The 21,570-nt window shown below is 45.0% G+C and overlaps 1 protein-coding gene across 5 annotated transcripts in view; it reads right to left on the reverse strand.

The window, feature by feature from the left end:
* Nucleotides 1-21,570, reverse strand: part of LRSAM1 (leucine rich repeat and sterile alpha motif containing 1) — a 46,610-nt gene that overhangs the window by 14,012 nt on the left and 11,028 nt on the right. For all 5 annotated transcript variants that reach the window (XM_060154304.1, XM_060154303.1, XM_060154306.1 and 2 more), the window contains 7 exons: nt 21,297-21,387; nt 14,613-14,743; nt 10,202-10,231; nt 9,661-9,783; nt 9,163-9,302; nt 8,268-8,312; nt 6,332-6,402 (listed from right to left, as the gene is read on the reverse strand). In XM_060154304.1, coding sequence (XP_060010287.1) covers nt 6,332-6,402; nt 8,268-8,312; nt 9,163-9,302; nt 9,661-9,783; nt 10,202-10,231; nt 14,613-14,743; nt 21,297-21,387 — 631 coding nt within the window. The remainder of the gene's footprint in view (nt 1-6,331; nt 6,403-8,267; nt 8,313-9,162; nt 9,303-9,660; nt 9,784-10,201; nt 10,232-14,612; nt 14,744-21,296; nt 21,388-21,570) is intronic.

Genomic DNA, 21,570 nt, shown 5'->3' on the forward strand with positions numbered 1-21,570 from the left:
GCCAGTCACAAAAGGACAAATACTGTATGATTCCACTTATACGAAGTACCTAGAGCAGTCAGGTTCATAGAGACAGAAAGTAGAATGGTGGTCCTACAGGGCCCGGGGGAGGGGGCCGTGGGGAGTTCCTGTTTAGCGGGTACAGAGTTTCACTTTGGGATGATGAAAAAGTTCTGCAGATGGATGGCGGTGATGGTTGCACGACAAGGTGAATGTACTTAATGCCACAGAACTGTACACTTACAAGTGGTTAAAATGGTAAATTTTATGCTTTGTATATTTCACCATAATAAAAGAAAATTAAAATGTTATCACACTAAATATACCACTTTCTCACCTTTTATGAATGCATCCCTGTGTCAACATGCTGACGCGATGTTAATAGCTACAGAATACTACAGTGCCTGGATTACCAAAGTTTACGATGATCCTCTGTTTCAGAGCATTCGGAGTCTTTCTGCGATTATTAAATGATACTGCTATAAATATCCTTGCTCAGATATCTTTGTGCACATCTATTTGATTATTTCCTAGAATAATTCTTAGAAGTACACAGTTTTAAGGTCGTGGATGATGTATGCAAGTTACCCTTTCTGCCCTCCAGAAAGAGCCTGCTGATTCGTACTCCCTTTGGCAGCAGCACACAGGACAGCCTGATACCATACGCCCTCTACAACTCTGGGTTACTACCCTTTCTTGCCTTTTTGTTATTTTTATTGAAATTTTTCAGTTATAAAAATAATACATGCTCAGTTTCTGAACTAGCTAATAGGGAAGTTTGAAAAGGTGGAAAAGAAAAGATCCCTAACACGGAGCCTATTTCCAATTAGTTAATTTGATAAACATCCTTCCAGAAATGCAAACACAATCTTTCTCTTTATAAATGGTGGATGATGGTGACCTTTAAAATAGGGACATTGGAGACCTTCAAGATGGTGGAGGAGTAAGACGTGGAGATCACCTTTCTCCCCACACATACATCAGAAATACTTCTACACGTGGAACAAATCCTACAGAACACCTACTGAACGCTGGCAGAAGACCTCAGACTTCCCAAAAGGCAAGAAACTCCCCACATACCTGGCCGTGTGGCTGACAGGGTCTTGGTGCTCCTGCTGGGTGTCAGGCCTGTGCCTCTGAGATGGGAGAGCCGAGTTCAGGACATTGGTCCACCAGAGACCTCCCAGCTCCACGTAATACCAAACGGCAAAAGCTCTCCCAGAGATCTCCATCTCAATGCTAAGATCCAGCTTCACTCAACACCAGCAAACTACAGTGCTGGACGCTCTATGCCAAACAACTAGCAAGACAGGAACACAACCCCACCCATTAGCAGAGAGGCTGTCTAAAATCATAATAAGGTCACACATACCCCAAAACACACAACCGGATGCAGTCCTGCCCACCAGAAAGACAAGATCCAGCCTCATCCACCAGAACACAGGCACTAGTCCCCTCTACCTGGAAGCCTATACACAACCCACTGAACCAACCTTAGCCACTGGGGGCAGACACCAAAAACAACGGGAACTATGAACCTGCAGCCTGCGAAAAGGAGACCCCAAACACAGTAAGTTTAGCAAAATGAGAAGACAGAGAAGCACACAGTAGATGAAGGAGCAAGGTAAAAACCCACCAGACCAAACAAATGAAGAGGAAATAGGCAGTCTACCTGAAAAAGAATTCAGAGTAATGATAGTAAAGATGATCCAAAATCTTGGAAACAAAATGGAGAAAATACAAGAAATGTTTAACAAGGACCTAGCAGAACTAAAGAGCAAACAAACAATGATGAACAACACAATAAATGAAATTAAAAATTCTCTAGAAGGAATCAATAGCAGAATAACTGAGGTAGAAGAACAGATAAGTGACCTGGAAGATAAAATAGTGGAAATAACTACTGCAGAGCAGAATAAAGAAAAAAGAATGAAAAGAATTGAGGACAATCTTAGAGAACTCTGGGACAACATTAAATGCACCAACATTCGAATTATAGGGGTCCCAGAAAAAGAAGAGAAAAAGGGACTGAGAAAATATCCAAAGAGATTATAGTTGAAAACTTCCCTAATATGGGGAAGGAAATAGTCAATCAAGTCCAGGAAGCACAGAGAGTCCCATACAGGATAAGTCCAAGGAGAAACACGCCAAGACACATACTAATTAAACTATCAAAAATTAACTACAAAGAAAAAATATTAAAAGCAGCATTTAAGAATCTGTAAAAAATACAAGCACATGGAGGCTAAACAATACACTACTTAATAACCGAGAGATCACTGAAGAAATCAAAAATTGCCTAGAAACAAATGACAATGAAAACACGATGACCCAAAACCTATGGGATGCAGCAAAAGCAGTTCTAAAAGGGAAGTTTATAGCAATACAATCCTACCTCAAGAAACAACACCTCAAACAAACAACCTAACCTTACACCTAAAGCAATTAGAGAAAGAACAACAAAAAAACCCCAAGTTAGCAGGAGGAAAGAAATCATAAAGATCAGATCAGAAATAAATGAAAAAGAAATGAAGGAAACGATAGCAAAGATCAATAAAACTAAAAGCTGGTTCTTTGAGAAGATAAACACAATTGGTAAACCATTAGCCAGACTCATCAAGAAAAAAAACGGAGAAGACTCAAATCAATAGAATTAGAAAAAAAAGAAGTAACAACTGACACTGAAGAAATACAAAGGATCATGAGAGATTATTACTACAAGCAACTATATGCCAATAAAATGGACAACCTGGAACAAATGGACAAATTCTTAGAAAAGCACAATCTTCTGAGACTGAACCAGGAAGAAACAGATAATACAAACAGACCAATCACAAGCACTGAAATTGAGACTGTGGTTAAAAATCTTCCAACAAACAAAAGCCCAGGACCAGATGGCTTCACAGGCAAATTCTATCAAACATTTAGAGAAGAGCTAACACCTATCCTTCTCAAACTCTTCCAAAATATAGCAGAGGGAGGAACACTTCCAAACTCATTCTACAAGGCCACAATCACCCTGATACCAAAACCAGACAGATGTCACAAAGAAAGAAAACTACAGGCCAATATCACTGATGAACATAGATGCAAAAATCCTCAACAAAATACTAGCAAACAGAATCCAACAGCACGTTAAAAGGATCATACACCATGATCAAGTGGGGTTTATCCCAGGAATGCAAGGATTCTTCAGTATATGCAAATCAATCAATGTGATAAACCATATTAACAAACTGAAGGAGAAAAACCATATGATCATCTCAATAGATGCAGAAAAAGGTTTCAACAAAATTCAACACCCATTTATGATAAAAACCCTCCAGAAAGTAGGCATAGAGGGAACTTACCTCAACATAATAAAGGCCATATATGACAAACCCACAGCCAACATCATTCTCAATGGTGAAAAACTGAAACCATTTCCACTAAGATCAGGAACAAGAGAAGGTTGTCCACTCTCACCACTATTATTCAACATAGTTTTGGAAGTTTTAGCCACAGCAGTCAGAGAAGAAAAATAAAAGGAATCCAAATTGGAAAAGAAGTAAAGCTGTCACTGTTTGCAGATGACATGATACTATACATAGAGAATCCCAAAGATGCTACAGGAAAACTACTAGAGCTAATCAATGAGTCTGGTGAGGTTGCAGGATACAAAATTAATGCACAGAAATCTCTGGCATCCCTATACACCACCAACAAAAAATCAGAGAAATTAAGGAAACACTCCCATTTACCATTGCAACAAAAAGAATAAAATACCTAGGAATAAACCTACCTAAGGAGAAAAAAAGACCTGTATGCAGAAACTATAAGACACTGATGAAAGAAATTAAAGATGATACAAACAGATGGAGAGATATACCATGTTCTTGGATTGGAAGAATCAACATTGTGAAAATAACTATACTACCCAAAGCAACCTACAGATTCAATGCAATCCCTATCAAACTACCAATAGCATTTTTCACAGAACTAGAACAAAAAATTTCACAATTTGTATGGAAACACAAGAGACCCCGAATAGCCAAAGCAATCTTGAGAAAGAAAAACGGAGCTGGAGTAATCAGGCTCCTGGACTTCAGACTATACCACAAACCTACAGTAATCAAGACAGTATGGTCCTGGAACAAAAACAGAAATATAGATCAATGGAACAGGAAAACCCAGAGATAAATCAATGCACATATGGTCACCTTATCTTTGATAAAGGAGGAAAGACTATACAGTGGAGAAAAGACAGCCTCTTCAATAAGTGGTGCTGGGAAAACTAGACAGCTACATGTAAAAATGAAATTAGAACACTCCCTAACACCATACACAAAAATAAACTCAAAATGGATTAAAGACCTAAATGTGAGGCCAGACATTATAAAACTTTTAGAGGAAAACATAGGTAGAACACTCTATGACATAAATCACAGCAAGATCCTTTTTGACCCACCTCCTAGAGAAATGGAAATAAAAATAAACAAATGGGACCTAATGAAACTTAAAAGCTTTTGCACAGCAAAGGAAACCATAAACAAGATGGAAAGATAACCCTCAGAATGAGAGAAAATATTTGCAGATGAAGCAAGTGACAAAGGATTAATCTCCAAAATTTACAGGCAGCTCAATATCAAAAAACCAAACCCAATCCAAAAATGGGCAGAAGACCTAAACAGACATTTCTCCCAAGAAGAAGATACACAGATTGCCAACAAACACATGAAAGGATGCTCAACATCACTAATCATTAGAGAAATGCAAATCAAAACTACAATGAGGTATCACCTCACACCAGTCAGAATGGCCATCATCAAAAAATCTGCAAACAATAAACGCCGGAGAGGGTGTGGAGAAAAGGGAACCCTCTTGCACTGTTGGTGGGAATGTAAATTGATACAGCCACTATGGAGAACAGTATGGAGGTTCCTTAAAAAACTAATAATAGAACTACCACACGACCCAGCAATCCGACTACTGGGCATATACCCTGAGAAAACCATAATTCAAAAAGAGTTATGTACCATGATGTTCACTGCAGCTCTATTTACAATAGCCAGGACATGGAAGCTACTTTTTTTTTTTTTTTTTTTTTTTTGCGGTATGCGGGCCTCTCACTGTTGTGGCCTCTCCCGATGCGGAGCACAGGCTCCGGACGCGCAGGCTCAGCGGCCATGGCTCACGGGCCCAGTTGCTCCACCGCACGTGGGATCTTCCCGGACCGGGGCATGAACCCGTGCCCCCTGCATCGGCAGGCAGACTCTCAACCACTGGGCCACCAGGGAAGCCCTGGAAGCTACTTTGTAACAATTTGCCATGTAACCTAGATTCCTATAACCTGGCCTGTAACTTTGTTTTAGCTCATGTGGGAGCTTTCTTTTCAAAGTATGTTTAAATCCTCCTGATTTTTTTCCACCCCTGCACTAATCCTTTAAGGGAGATCAGCTCGGTGCTTTGTGTCCACCTAGAGGGGTGGGATAGGGAGGGTGGGAGGGAGATGCAAGAGGGAGGAGATATGGGGATATATGTATAGCTGATTCACTGTGTTATAAAGCAGAAACTAACACCATTGTAAAGCAATTATACTCCAATAAAGATGTTAAAAAAATAATAAAATAAAATAGGGACATTAATGATATGATACCTCATCAGGAGGTAGTAGGATGAAATGGTGTATGGAAGGTGCTGGACCACTGCCTGGTACACAGTGAACCTCGGCTAAAGGTGCGCACAATATCCCATTCCATCACTCAGGCTCTGAAGAACGGGGTGATCCAAAAAGAATCATTCCTTATTTTAAATAACAACGAGGAACTGCCTCCTTGCCTTCCCTGCCACGTGGCTTGATGTTCTCAGGATCAGATGGGGAGACCTCCCTCTTGTTTGTGTGGACAGTGTGGTGCCCCAGGACCACTCAGGGAGCGACAGGAAGGCGAGTTCCCAGGGGCTCGAGAGGCCACCGCAGCCCTTGAGGAGAGCAGCCCTAACAGCCAAGCTTTGTGAACAGCTCACTTTGCGCCAGCATGATCTTATTGACCCTCATAATGACCCCACGAGGCAGATAATTACCTTTCTCCCCATTTTACAGACATGAAAACTGAGAGGGACCAGTAATGCCCCTTAGGTCATACGGCTTGTGCCTGAGCTGGGATTCTGAATCCAAGTTCAGCTGACCTCAGAGCCCATGCTCCATGACGGGACTTGACCGCCCCTCTTGAGGGGTAACACTCAGCGCCCTCTATATGTGACCAAAAGGGGGATGGCTGTCTCCTCCTGCCCCTCAGTTGGCCACGCTCTGCTCCCAGGACCCTGCCCTGCCCTACCCCACCCTGAGACTCACAGGCAATCTCACGGCGCCGTAGGTTCTCTGTCTCCTCCTGGGTTATAGACATCAACTGTTCCATTCTTATTCTAGAAAAAGATCGATCCATCAGCAAATGTATCAGTAACATTTCCAACAGGGAATCCCATCAGATGAACACCACCTCCTTCAAGAAGTCCTCCCAGATGTGAGAACTTAGGCATACTCTGAACGCCCACGGCATCATGTGCCTCCACTGGGGCCCTGTTAACTTTAAGAGTTTCTTGCATAAAAAGATAAACATTCCCTTAGAAAAATGGGCCAAGGATACAAACAGCCAATTCACTAATGCTTAAATAAAAGTGACCAAAGAACATACGGAAAGATTCTTAACACCACTGATAATGAAAGAAGTAAAATCTTTTCACCTATCGGGTTGGCTGAGATTAAAAAACCCGATAACCACTGGTGATGGCAGTGAAGGTGGAGAAGTGGGTACTTCATATACTGCTGAGAGGAGTGTAAACTGGTAAAATGTTCTTGGAAGGCAGTCTGGCAATACTATCAAAGTGTTCTTCGAATATTTCCTTCAAAAACATTCACATAAGTGCGTAAGGGTGTATCTAGAAGATGTTTACAGTAATATATATTGTTTGTAATTATGAAACGCCAGGAACCACTTAAATGTTCAGAGGGCTAATTACGTAAATTATGATATAATGATATAGTGGAATTCGCTACAGCTAGTACAAATAATGAGGTTTTGGGCATGGAAATACATCTGTGATATAAGTGAAAATTTGAAAAGTAACGTATGTTACTTTTCATACGTACATACGTATGCACGTATGTGCGTGCATGTCGCTCGTGTGTACGCCTTTTGCCCCCCACGCCACACTGGCACGGTAGCTGGGAGGGGGACAGCATCCTTTAATGTTTCTCACAGGGTCTGACTTTATTGGAAGCAGCATGTATCGTCTGAGCACTCCTGCCTCCTGCCCAGGCCCACAGGCTGCTCAGGGGAAGGCCGTATCTGGTGCGCATCCCTGGACCCTAGGCATAGCCCAGGCCTAGCCCAGAGAGGGCACTCAGTCAGCGTGCTGAATAAGCGATGCCACCGGCCACAGCTCAGCTCGGCCTAGACCAGCCTGGCTGCCACCGCTCCCGGCTGAAGTGGACAGGGTGGTGGGGTTACACTGCAACTCCATGGGAGCCCCCTGCAGGAGGCCTGCACAGGCAGCCAGGAGCCAGGAAGGCTGGGCCCACGGGGAGGGGAGGCTCCCGCAGAGCACAGCAGCCAGGTCCACACTGATAGTCTAGGGTCCCTGAGAACCAGGAGGGATTCACATTAATACCCAGGGAATGGGGGGTAGGGGCTGTCCCTCCATTTCTAATCACTAAGGTGGGCACCTCAGTGCAGTCGATTTGAAACATGCAGAAAACACAAAGGGGAAAAAACAAGGTCACCACCTCCAATTCCTGCCTCTCAAAAATGTTCAATATCCTTTTGCTTTCTGAGCACAGATATAGGCAGAATATCTTTAAGAAATGATATAGTGTAGACACCACTTTTCCACTTAGCAATATGGTGTATTTCCCTTAATAAGGAATGTTCTTCTATAAGATATTTAATGGCTACAGATTATTCCTCTGTATATAATTTACGTAACCAAGTTTTTCTTCCCAGAAATGTGGACTTTTTTCTATTTTTTTATTCTAAAAACATAGTAGGACATTATATATACATTCTTATTCACGTCTCTGAATTTTTCTCAGGAGTGTCTATGTATTTTAACAAACTTGAAGGCAGTGATTCTTTCTAATTCAGTACTTCCTGAGGAGGTGAATCTCCTCCTAGCTTTAGGAAAACTTTCTGGCATAATCCTTGAGAATCACAAGACCTTCTTTCCCCAGAGCCATGCATCCCCAGGAAGGAAGGCAGCGCCCAAAAAACCCACTAGAGCAGAACACTTACCTTTCATTTTCCAGCGACTTCAGAATCTCAGAACTTTTCTTTTGCCTGTGGAGGAAACCATGAAAAGCCTGTAGTCACCAGCGGGCCCATTTCCAAAAGAATGGCTCAGAGGGGGCCTAGGCACCGACCACTTAGGGCCTCTGTGCTCTCAGGCTAATTCCTCAACCACTCCAAACCCCAGCTCCTCGTCTGTGAAATGGGAATAATAATTTTTTAAAACTTCATGGACTGCTGGTAATGAGTGAATGAGAAAATAAAAAGTGCCTGGCATGTAACAAGCCCTCAACAGATGGCAGCTTTCACGGGCGCCCTTGGTGGTGAGCGCACTGTGCACGGCAGGCTAGCCGGCTCCCTCCGGCTCTGCATAACTGCGGGCGAGGGAGGAGAAAGAGACTCAGAGGATAGTGGAAAGGGAGGCTGGAAGCAATGGGGGGTGGTGGAAGCCTGTTTCTGAAGTCTTTCCCCAAGAGACCCCCAACTAACCCTTCTCGGGCTCCATGCGACCTCTATCTGATCTGCTCCCTGCAGCTCTTGCCTTGGGCAGGATCTGTGTTAAAGCCAATCTCCCTATAGGGCAAATGGCTGTCCTCAGTGTGACTGGTGACTTGGAACCCAAAATGTTGGCACAGGACGTGATTTTGACTTGTTAAACCTACCTGTTTTACAGATAGGAAACTTGGGAGGCAAAGCTCCAATCAGTAGCAGCCCCAAAACAAGAGGCAAACCTGGTCATGCCCAGATCACCTTCTTTTTAAGCTGGTGCGAATTGCAGCACCGAGACCTTGGGCAGAATCAGAGACCGTGAGGGAGAAATGCACCTCTATCCTGAGCCCCTCAAAGGGCATCAGGTGGGGGAAGGTCTCTGGGCCTGGGGCCGGGGGGATGGGAGCCGGACCTCTGATTCTCCTGCAGGAGCTTCTGGATCCGGTTGGAGATGTTCTGCTCTGTCTGCTTCAGCTGCTCCTGCAGCCGCTGCCGCTCTGCGTCCAGGTAGCGCTGGCGCTCGCTCAGGCCCTGCTCCAGCCGGGACTGCTCCTGCGGCAGGACAGGCAGAGGTCCCGAGTCAGTGGGGGGACCACCTACCCACCCCCAGACGCCACAGGGCAGCCAGGGGCCCTGGCCTGGGATGCGGAGACTAGGTTTCCTGTCTCTGTCCCGCCAGCCCTTTCCACATGACCTTGGACCAGATGTGTCTCTAGGCCTCAGGGTGTCCAGGCACCGGAGCAGGCCGGATGAGATAATCTGTATGGACAACCCCCCACCACCCCATGTCCTGGAGGGGGAAGTGAGAGAGCTCACTCCCACTGCCTTCCCACATCAGAGGGACCTCAGCCTGAGTCAGGAGGCCCCTGGCAGAGCAGACAGGCCTGACTCCACTTAGCCGCTCACGAACCTCCTTGACCGTCTGAAGGACCTCATCCTTCTGGCTGTTGCTCTGCTGAAGGAGCTGGGCGTGCTCTCGCTGCCCGAGTTCCAGGCGCCGTTCGAACTCGAGTTTCTCCAGCATCTTTTGTTCCTGGAAGAACGTAGATCCTGGTGAGTATTGGCACAGGCTCTGTGGGTGTTAGGACATGACAGGAGGGGGAATCCACCCCCCAACTCTGAACGGTACAGGCGACAGGTCTGAACACTGAGCCTCGCCCCCGCAGGGCCCGACTGTAATAAAATGGGCTCTTCACTGGCACGGGCTAGTGGTTTAGAGCCTGGGGTTGGGCTCAACCTCTCCAAGCCTCAGTCTTCTCATCTGTCAAGTGGAGACACCCTCCCAGCCACCGAGGCTGCGTGAGACTGTGGTGAGGCAACGTATGTAAGGGGTAACAGTTACTTTACTCTCTAATTTAGAGCCAGGAAGAACTTGTTTCCTCAAATCTTTTATAATAGTTGAGATGTTTAATGAGAAGAAAAGTGACAGAGGACAAAAGGCATTTTCTTACCTTCCTCTTCTCATAGTCTGAGAACCTATTCTGGGAGGAAAAAAAGAGTGGGGTCAAGAGAAGGTGGACAGCAGCGGTTCTCGCTGGACAGAGTCCCCGGGGCAGCCTGACACCACTCAGATTTGCAGGCACATCCAGACGACTGCATCAGAGGGCTGGGGTGGGTGGGATGAGGGGGAGGGTTGTTTGATAAAGGGTTCCAGATGGTTTTGGTGGACACGAGGGTTGAGAACCACTGGGCTTGGCCCACTGTAGGAAGGTGTTCAAGGCAGTTCTGTTGATGCAGCACTGAGAAGGCACAGTGCTCCGAAAAAGAGACCAAGAATGGGTATCTGATTCCCTTGTATGTCTGCACAACACACCTGCAAGTACCCAGCTCCAGCCACCAAAACACTTACAAATGCCCAGAGGCATGTGCTCAAGTTCCTGAGGAATTGTTCAAAGAGTGAAAGCACTGAAAATAACTCAAATGTCCATCAAAATGCGATTACTTCAATAAGTCGTGGTTCATCCACACAATGATTACACAACTGTCAAACGATGGGGCAAATGAGGGTGTAGCTAGAGCAGGATGTCTGCCATCTTTCACTGTGTGGGCAGCATGGTTCCACTCTTGTAAAAACACCACCATCAAGCCTCCAGTCTGAGCTTTGTGGTTGTTGAGACAAAAGCTACAAAGGAGGTTCATTAATCAGCTCATGGCGACTCCTCCAGTGGGTGGGACTGCAGGGTAGGAGGGGCGACATTCACTTCATCTATTTCTGTATTGTTTAGATTTACAACAAGGAGTGTGAACTAGTTTTGTAATCAAACGTCAGCACGCGCACATTTTTTTTTTTTTTTTTTTTTTTGCGGTACGCGGGCCCCTCACTGTTGTGGCCTCTCCCATTGCGGAGCACAGGCTCCAGACGCACAGGCTCAGCGGCCATGGCTCACGGGCCCAGCCGCTCCGCAGCATGTGGGACCCTCCCGGACCGGGGCACGAACCCGTGTCCCCTACATCGGCAGGCGGACTCTCAACCACTGCGCCACCAGGGAAGCCCACATTTTTTTTTTTTAAGAGGCCCTTCTATTTAGTCATCTGGCTCTGAGACCAGGATCAGTGCCTGTCTGAGCTGTAAAAGCAGCATCCTATAAAGAAATAAAAAATTTCCTCCTATCTCAGCACAGGAAAAATCTTAAGTTAATCTTTAATTATACTAATAACATCTGAATATATTCTCCTTGTAAAAAGCCCATGCATATAAAAGTACCCATTGGGACTTCCCTGGTGGTGCAGTGGATAAGAATCCGCCTGCTAAGGCAGGGGACACGGGTTCGAGTCCTGGTCCGGGAAGATCCCACAGGCCACGGAGCAAGTAAGCCCGTGAGCCACAACTACTGAGCCTGCGCTCTACAGCCCGCAAGCCACAGCTACCGAAGCCCGCACACCTAGAGCCCATGCTCCACAACAAGAGAAGCCCCTGCAATGAGAAGCCTGCACACTGCAACGAAGGGTAGCCCCCGCTCATGTCAACTAGGGAAAGCCCGCGAACAGCAACGAAGACCCAACGCAGCCAAAATAAATAAATAAATTTATAAAAAATAAAAAAATAAGAAGTGCCCATTGACCACTCCTGGGCCTAATCCTGATTCCCGCCCAACCCCCCCTCCACGCTCCCCATCCCCCGCCCCCATGTAAACATCATTATCAGACCCAACCCCATGCAGCTACTTACGTACAACTTGTGCCTTTGGAAAAATACATATATTTGTACATGTGTGCATATATATATAAACATTTTTGAATGAAGATATAATTAACATACTGTAAAATCCATCCTTTGGAAGAAATGTACAGTTCTATGAGTTTTGACAATTGCATACAATATCGTAATCATCACTACCATCAAGATGTAGACCAGTCCCATAACCCCCTAAATTCCCTTGTGCCCCTGTCATCAAACCCTCCTCTTATTCCCAGTCACCGGCAATTACTGATCTGTTTTCTTATGTATTTGAACCTCCTTTTAAAACATAAAAATGGAAATATATTATTGAATATTTTCATTGTGTTCAAGTTGTCCTTTTCACTTGTCCACCTGTCCTGTGACACAAGTCTGAACAGATCCTTCTCACCGTATGAATAGGACATGTCAGTTCAGCCTCTTCTCACTGATGGACATCTCGGGGGCGGCCAATACTTCACCACCATAAGTAAGGCTGCAACAAACATCCCTCCGAGTGTCTCTTTGTGCAAGTGTTTCTCTGGGGTATATACTGAGAAATGGAACTTTGGATTGTGGGCTGTGCCCATCTGAAGTGTTGACATATTTTGTCAAGTTATCTTCAACAGTGGGGAGACTGATTTCCATTCCCAAGACCAATTTATGGGGTCACTGCTTCCCCACACTCTGGCTAACAGAAATTATCATAGCGAAATCTGTGCCAGTCAGAGGATGAAAACGGCATTTCATTGTTTTAATTTACCTGTTCCTAACTACTAGCGAAGCTGGGCATTTTTTTCATACTTATTGATCATTTGTACTATTTTATTCTGTAAAGTACCTATTGATATATCTTCGGTCTATTTTTTCTCTTAGGATGGTTTTCTGTTTCATATTGATTCCAGAGTTCTTTGTATGTTCAGTCTGCTAATCCTTCATCAGAAATATACGTTGTAAATACTTTGAGAGCATAAATTGACACAATTTTCCTGGACAGTAATCTCCTCCCTCTCGAATTCTCACTGAGCTGTCAGAGGAAACGTAACCCTACGTAAGCCTTCACAGCAGTTCTGGAATACGGGGGAGGGTGGCATCAGGGAACCAGAGAATAATAAAAAAAAAAATCGGTGGAAGATATGAAGCCAAACTGGCTACAGCTGGTGCTCCCCTTCCCAGCCATCGGAGGCCCAGGTTTTTGGGCCTCCGGGAGTGGGGGGGGAGCAGACAGGTGGGGGGCAGAGGCAGTTTCTGAGCTTCCTCCTCCATTCCTGACCTACGCTAGTTCACCCCCAGGGACCTGGGAGGGCCACTGTCCCGAAGCTCCATCCAGCAGGGAGACACACAGTAAACAAATCCTCTTCCATGTAATTCTCCTTGTAAGTTAGAGCTGTGATTGTAACGCAGCAGGGCCCTAGGCTACCTTCCCAGGACAGATTCTGCCCCCCACCCTGGCCCATAATGTCCTCCACCTGCCACTTGTCTGTAGAGAAACTTTAGCCAAAGAAGAAACTTAACCAGAGAAATGAGAAATTACAGAAGCAAAGGAAAACAGTCAGCAAGGCAAAATAATAGTTTAGCCATTAAACAAAGTCAAGGACCTTTAGCTCCTCCTCAAGGGCGATAGATAACATTCTGAGCCTCCTCCTTTGAGCTGTTTTGCAGATACTGAAACCGCCACAGGTGGAAGAAATTAACTACATGATGACCAGACTGTAGCCATAACAAATTGCTCCATCTCACACAATTCCAAGAATTAATCCCAAGGAAATCGAAACAAACTGACCCTGAAGTTAAAGATTAACTGTACCTAAAACAATCTCTTTGATGCGGTTCAGGCCACCACCTAACCAACTTCAAGATGACTGTCAGGGGCTTCCCTGGTGGCGCAGTGGTTGAGAATCCGCCTGCCCATGCAGGGGATGCGGGTTCATACCCCGGTCTGGGAGGATCCCACATGCTGCGGAGCGGCTGGGCCCCTGAGCCTGCACGTCCGGAGCCTGTGCTCCGCAACGGGAGAGGCCCACGTACCGCCAAAAAAAAAAAAAAGAAAGACGACCGTCAGAGCTGACAATGCTGTTCTGCACTTAGCCCCCTCCTTCTGCCTATACACCCCTGAAACTCCCCTTTAAAAGCTCTTGCCCCCTGACAGTGGAGAGTTGGTTCCTTGGGACACGAATCCACCTTCCTCCCAGGATTGCCACCTTCCCCAATACAGCTACCTTTCCTTTTACCCAACACCTGTCTCTCAGTATTGGATTCCTGAACAATGAGCAGCTGAACCTGAGTTCAGCAACACATGCCCCCAAGGAAATGCACGGGGCATTCTGAGAACATGCACAGACCTCAACTGGGCTGCTGTGTCAGGGACGGCTTACTCAGAGGACGTGCTGTTTCAACTAGGAACTGAAGGAGGAGACTGAGTTATTGGGAGAAGGTGAGTGGGGAGAATTCCAGCAGAGGGGTTCCACGGCCCCGAGGAGTTCAGGGACAGAGAGGAGCACAGCAAGGCTGTTGCTGGTGAGCTAGTGGGGTGAGGCCACCTAGGAAGCCTTGTGAAAGCTTCTAAGCACACGGGTTTGAAAGGAGGTGAGTTCTAATTTGATAGAAGACTCTGGGGGCTGACGCTCTGAACATCTCCCCTGTGCCCAGAGGGCCTGCGTACTCCCTGCCCCAACGCCACACGCCAGCACTTAGGTGCGCCTTACCTGCCAGTCTATTTCCTCGCTAGAGAACCTGTCCGTGGGCCCACTGGGGCTGTCCCGGGAGTTCTCGGCTCCATCTTGCTCCAGGACTGGCAGCAGGTACTGAGAAGGGGGGTAGTATTCCAGCCCGGACGCTGCAAGAGACGGACACCAGCTGACCAGCAGGGAGGAGACAACCTCGGAGTCCCGGACATTCCGCTCCTGCCGCTCTCACCCACCACCCGACCCCTGCCAGCATCCTGTCCCACTCCTACCTCAGTCCACTGCGCCTCTCTGCTAGACGCTGAACCCTCCAATGCTGCTCACAGGCCTAACGCTGGCCTTAAATGCGGCAAGAGCTCAATAAGCATCAGCTGAGTGAATAAATACCGCCCCTCCCCCCACCTGCCTCGTTACCATCCAAGTGAGAATGAGGTGATGGAAAAAGCCTGAACTTAATAAAGAAGCCTGGGTCCAAGACCCAGCTTCACCCATAATTTCTTGTGTATGGGCAAGATGCTTGCCTTCTCTGGCCCTGTGTAGTGTCCTCCTGTGTCATCTGAAAGGATTCATAATCTTTGCCCATTCTGCCTAAATCGTGCTGATTTGTAGGTGCTCTCTACATACTGTAGTTAATAACCTTGGGTCTATAATATATGTTGCAACTATCTTCTTCCAGTTGGTAACTTGTCTTTTAACTTTGATGATAGTATCCTTTTGAGGTAAAGTTGTTTAGATTTTAATGTAGTCAAAGTCACCTTTTTTCCCCTACCAAAGGATATAAATAGGCAATTCACAAGAAATACAAAAAATGGGCAGTAGACATGTGAAAAAAATTCAAATAATCAAGGAAATTACATTAAAATAATAATAGGCTCTCTTGTTTACCCATCAGATTAGAAGACTTAAAGATCTCACCAAGCATTAGCCAGGTTGTGGGGAAGAAGAGTCGTCTCAGATACTCCTCATGGAATGTGAACTGATGTAACCTCTTCAGAGGCAACATAGAGTTGTGATTGTAACGCAGCAGGGCCCTAGGGTACCTTCCCAGGTACCCTTGTCCCGCCTTCACCTACCAACCCTACTGTTGCCTGCCAGGGAGGTGTGGGGTAAAACATTAATTCCAGGGGAAAACTCGAAATAACTTCCATACATAAGTGATGGGGCTCCGCCATGTGAAATACTCTACAGCAGTTTACAGCAAGGCAGATCCACACATTCTGGGATGGGAAAAGGCCCAAGACCTATTCTTGAGTGAAAAAAGCAGGGCATAGAATCACCTAGTATGACATCTTCTGTGGGGTTTTTTCTTTTATGTTTTTAAAAGAGTGAAACCAACAATTTTACGTACATACATACACCTGCTACACAGTTTAAATAAGTTGAAGGATTTTTTTTTTTTTCGGTTGCACTGCTTGGCTTGTGGGATCTTGGTTCCCCGAGCAGGGAATGAACCCAGGCCCCAGCAGTGAAAGCGCCAAGTCCTAACCACTGGACCGCCAGGGAAGTCCCCGGGTTATTTTTTAAACTGTATAGTCGGTATACATATGCTCACTGCTTTATTCCTTACGTCTTTTGTACACCTACTATTGCATAACTTTAAAATCTTTTAAAATAAATGGTTTGGTCTAGCTCGACCATTGGCCGGGGTACCCATTACAATCACCTGCTGCTCAAAGACTAATTGGGTAGATACGTGGCCTGATTAGCTGTAGTGGGATGCATGCGTAACTTCTCTTTCCTTTTTAACTGCAGTATAACATACACACAGAAAAGAACACAAAATCTTCATGAACAGCTTGGTGAATGTTTAAAAGTGAACACACTCTCAGAAGCAGGAATCAGGGTTGGTTCAGAGCTCAGGTGCTGATAAAAGCGCATGTTCCTTTGCGTCTGGCTTCTCTCACTCCCCGTGTGCCCGTGAGCTCAGCCAGCTTGTTGAGCACAGCCGCAGCTTGTTCTTTCTGGTTGCTGTGTGGTGCTCATTTGTGAGTATAAAACAGCTTACCACCCTGCTACGTTACAAATAGTCCTGCTATGAGTGTTTCCATACGTAGCTTTGGGCATTTGTTCACACGCGTTTCTCTCTTGGGCACCTACCGAGGTGTGGAGCCAATGGGTCATAGGGTATTTCAACGTTCAGCTTGAGTAGATACTGACAATAACTTTCTGCAGTCTTTTCGGGTTCATGCTCCCACCGGCAGAGCATGGAAGCTCCAGCTGCTCCGCATCTTCCCAATTCTTGGTATTGACAGATTAACTTTGGCCATGTTAGCGGGTGTCTTAGGGTTTAAGTATTTCTTTGCAGTCTTTTTAAAAAAAAATTATTTATTTATTTTTGGCTGCATTGGGTCTTCATTGCTGCATGTGGGCTTTCTCTCGTTGCAGTGATTGGGGGCTACTCTTTGTTGTGGTACGTGGGCTTCTTATTGCGGTGGCTTCTCTTGTTGCGGAGCATGGGTCCTAGGCACCGGGGCTTTAGTAGCTGTGGCATCTGGGCTCTGTAGTTGTGGCTCACGGCCTCTAGAGCACAGGCTCAGTAGTTGTGGTGCACGGGCTTAGTTGCTCCATGGCATGTGGGATCTTCCCAGACCAGGGCTCGAACCCATGTCCCCTGCCTCGGCAGGTGGATTCTTAACCACTGTGCCACCAGCGAAGTCCTTCTTTGCAGTCTTAATTTGCATTTTTAAAAATAGATCTTTATTGGAGTATAATTGCTTCACAATACTGTGTTAGTTTCTGTTTTACAACAAAGTGAATCAGCCATATGCATACACATGTCCCCATATCCCCTCCCTCTTGAGCTTCCTTCCCATCCTTCTGATCCCACCCCTCTAGGCCATCACAAAGCACCAAGCCGATCTCCCTGTGCTATGCTGCTGCTTCCCACCAGCCAACTATTTTACATTCGGTAGTGTATATATGTTGATGCTACTCTCACTTCGTCCCAGCTTCACCCTCCCACCCCATGTCAAGTCCATTCTCTATGTCTACCTCTTTATTCCTGCCCTGCAACAAATAGGTTCATCAGTACCATTTTTTGTTTTTAGATTCCATATATATGCGTTAGCATACGGTATGTTTTTCTCTTTCTGACTTACTTCACGCTGTATGACAGACTCTACTCCATCCACCTCACTACAAGTAACTCAATTTTGTTTCTTTTTATGGCTGAGAAATATTCCATTGTATATATGTGCCACATCTTCCTTAACCATTCGTCTGTTGATGGACATTAAGGTTGGTTCCATGTCCTGGATATTGTAAATAGTGCTGCAATGAACATTGTGGTGCATGTCTTTTTTTTTTTTTTTTTGTGGTATGCGGGCCTCTCCCTGTTGTGGCCTCTCCCGTTATGGAGATGCGCAGGCTCAGCGGCCATGGCTTACGGGCCCAGCCGCTCCGCGGCATGTGGGATCTTCCTGGACCGGGGCACGAACCCTTGTCTCCTGCATCGGCAGGCAGACTCTCAACCACTGCACCACCAGGGAAGCCTGCATGACTCTTTTTGAATTATGGTTTTCTCAGGGTATATGCCCAGTAGTGGGATTGCTGGGTCGTATGGTAGTTCTACTTTTAGTTTTTTAAGGAAACTCCATACTGTTTTCCATAGTGGTTGTATCAGTTTACATTCCCACCAACAGTGTAGGAGGGTTCCCTTTTCACCACACCCTTTCCAGCATTTATTGATTCTAGCTTTTTTGATAATGGCCATTCTGACCGGCATGAGGTGATACCTCATTGCAGTTTTGACTTGCATTTCTCTAACAATTAGTGATGTTGAGCATCTTTTCATGTGCCTCTTGGCCATCTGTATGTCTTCCTTGGTGAAATGTCTATTTAGGTCTTCCACCCATTTTTTTTTTTAACATCTTTATTGGAGTATAATTGCTTTACAGTGGTGTGTTAGTTTCTGCTGTATAACAAAGTGAATCAGCTATACGTATACATACATCCCCATATCCCCTCCCTCTTGTTCTGCCCATTTTTTAACTGGATTGTTTGCTTTCTTGATATTGAGCTCCACAAGCTGTTTGTATATTTTGGAGATTAATCCTTTGTCTGTTGTTTCATTGGCAAATATTTTCTCCCATTCTGAGGGTTGTCTTTTTGTCTTGTTTATGGTTTCCTTTGCTGTGCAAAAGCTTTTAAGTTTAATTAAGTCCAATTTGTTTGTTTTTATTTTTATTTCTGTTACTCTAGGAGGTGGGTCAAAAAAGACCTTGCTGTGGTTTATGTAAAGAGTGTTTTTCCTATGTTTTCCTCTAAGAGTTTTATAGTGTCTGGTCTTATATTTAAGTCTTTAATCCATTTGGAGTTTATTTATATTTAAGTCTTTAATCCATTTGGAGTTTATTTTCGTGTACAGTGTTAGGTAGTGTTCTAATTTCATTCTTTTACATGTAAGCTGTCCAGTTCTCCCAGCACCACTTATTGAAGAGGCTGTCTTTTCTCCATTGTATGTTCTTGCTTCCTTTGTCACAAATTAGGTGCCCATATGTGCGTGGGTTTATCTCTGGGAATTCTATCCTGTACCATTGACCTATATTTCTGTTTTTGTGCCAGTACCATACTGTCTTGATTACTGTAGCTTTGTGGTATAGTTTGAAGTTGGCGGCCTGATTCCTCCAACTCCGTTTTTCTTTCTCAAGATTGCTTTGGCTATTCGGAGTCTTTTGTGTTTCCATACAAGTTGTAAGATGTTTCGTTCTAATTCTGTGAAGAATGCCATTGATAGTTTGATAGGGATTTCACTGAATCTGTAGATTGCTTTGGGTAGTATAGTTATTTTCACAATGTTGATTCTTCCAATCCAAGAACATGGTATATCTCTCCATTTGTTCATGTCATCTTTGACTTCTTTCATCAGTGTTTTATAGTTTTCTGAGTACAAGTCTTTCGCCTCCTTAGGCAGGTTTATTCCTAGGTATTTTATTCTTTTTGTTGCAGTGGTAAATGGGAGTGTTTCCTTAATTTCTCTTTCTGATTTTTCGTTGTTGGTGTATAGGGATGCCAGAGATTTCTGTGCATTAATTTTGTATCCTGCAACCTCACCAAACTCATTGATTAGTTCTAGTAGTTTTCTGGTGGCATTTTTAGGATTCTCTATGTATAGTATCATGTCATCTGCAAACAGTGACAGTTTTACTTCTTCTTTTCCAATTTGGATTCCTTTTATTTCTTTTCCTTCTCTGACTGCTGTGGCTAGGACTTCCAAAACTATGTTGAATAAGAGTGGTGAGAGTGGACATCCTTGTCTTGTTCCTGATCTTAGTGGAAATGCTTTCAGTTTTTCACCATTGAGTATGATGCTTGTGGGTTTGTCATATATGGCCTTTATTATGTTGAGATAGGTTCCCTCTATGCCCATTTTCTGGAGAGTTTTTATCATAAATGGTGTTGAATTTTGTCAAAAGCTTTTTCTGTATCTATTGAGATGATCATATGGTTTTTATCCCTTAATTTGTTAATGTGGTGTATCACATTGATTGATCTGAGTATACTGAAGAATCCTTGCATCCCTGGGTTAATTTGCATTTTTAAATTGACTAAAACGATGTTGACCACATTTTTCAGATACTACTGGCCCTCTGGATATTCTCTTCTATAAAATTCCGATTCAAGTCTTTTGACAACAGCTTTTCCTTATTGATCTGTAGGAGTTCTTTTTATCTCCTAGGAGTAAGTCCTTTGTTGGATATGTATGCATTGCAGATATCAACTTCAACTTTATGGCTTGCCTTTTCTTTCCCCATATGGTGTTTTTTGAAGAGGAGAAGTTTTTGATTTAATGAAATCTAATCTATCAGTCTTTTATGGTTAGTGCTGCCTGTCTAAGGAAGAGGTTAGGTTAATGTTCTTTTTTTTTCCCACATGAATATCCAATTGATTCAGAATTGTTTATTGAAAAGACCTTTGCTTTTCTTTCTCATTGCTTTGCAATGGCACCTCTGTCATAAATCAGATGACCATATGTATGCAAGTCTTGGCCATGTTCTAAAATTTCCACAGGTGGACAAGAGCCCCTAATTAAGAACATCCAGGCTGACAGGAGGTAACTGGGTGTACTGCTTTCCCCTCCTGGCACCCAGTCCAGGGGTGGCCCTGGATTCTAGCCACTCCTCCAAGTCCAACCCATGGTGGACTCTCTCCTGGATGACCCCAATGACTTCCTAACTGGTCCCCGTCCTTGCTTCCTCCAATCCCTCCTCTTTACTGCAGCTGGAGTGGTCTTTGTAAAAAGCAAATCTGATCAAATCCCTCTCCTGTTTGATACCGGCCGGGTACCCTCTCCAGCCTCATCTGTTCCTCTCGCCTCTACTGTTGCACACAGCCACTTGGCCTTCTCTCCATCATGCTTCCCACTCCCCCGCCCCTCCAGGCCCTTCAACATGCACCTCCTTCTGCCAGGAACATCCTTCTCTCTTTTCTAATCATCTCTCAGGTTTCAGTCAAGCCACTTTCTTGCAAAGACCTTCCCCGAGGGCCCAGCCTAAACCAGATGCCCGATTCTACTCTCTTGTAGCCACAATCGGTAATCGTACTTCCTTGTGTGACGATCTGCTTTGCCTGTTTCTCCTGCCAGATCTGGAGAGCTCTGAGCAGGCAGGGACCGTGGCCTCCCCCAGCCACCTGGTTGGCGCAGAGCAGTCCCAGGGGTCACATCTGGTGCTCCCTGAGTGAAGGAGGCAGGCTGCCTGGCTTTACCTTTGCAGAGGAACTGCTGAATGGCCTCAGTGCCGGCACCGCACACCTCCTGTGGGGGGTAGACCATGGATGATGCGTCCAGGCTCAGAGTCTGCAGACACAAGGGGACCCCTCTTTATATGTCATTCACCTCACTGCTCAACGCGATCAAGATGTAAGGTCTTTAAAGAGGTAATCAAGTTTGAAACAAACCTGTCTGGGCCCTAATCCAGTATCAACTGGTGTCCTTAAAAGATGAAATTAGGACACAGACACATACTGAGGGAGGATGATG

The sequence above is a fragment of the Lagenorhynchus albirostris genome, chromosome 7 (genome assembly GCF_949774975.1).
Source record: "Lagenorhynchus albirostris chromosome 7, mLagAlb1.1, whole genome shotgun sequence".
Lineage (NCBI taxonomy): Eukaryota > Metazoa > Chordata > Mammalia > Artiodactyla > Delphinidae > Lagenorhynchus > Lagenorhynchus albirostris.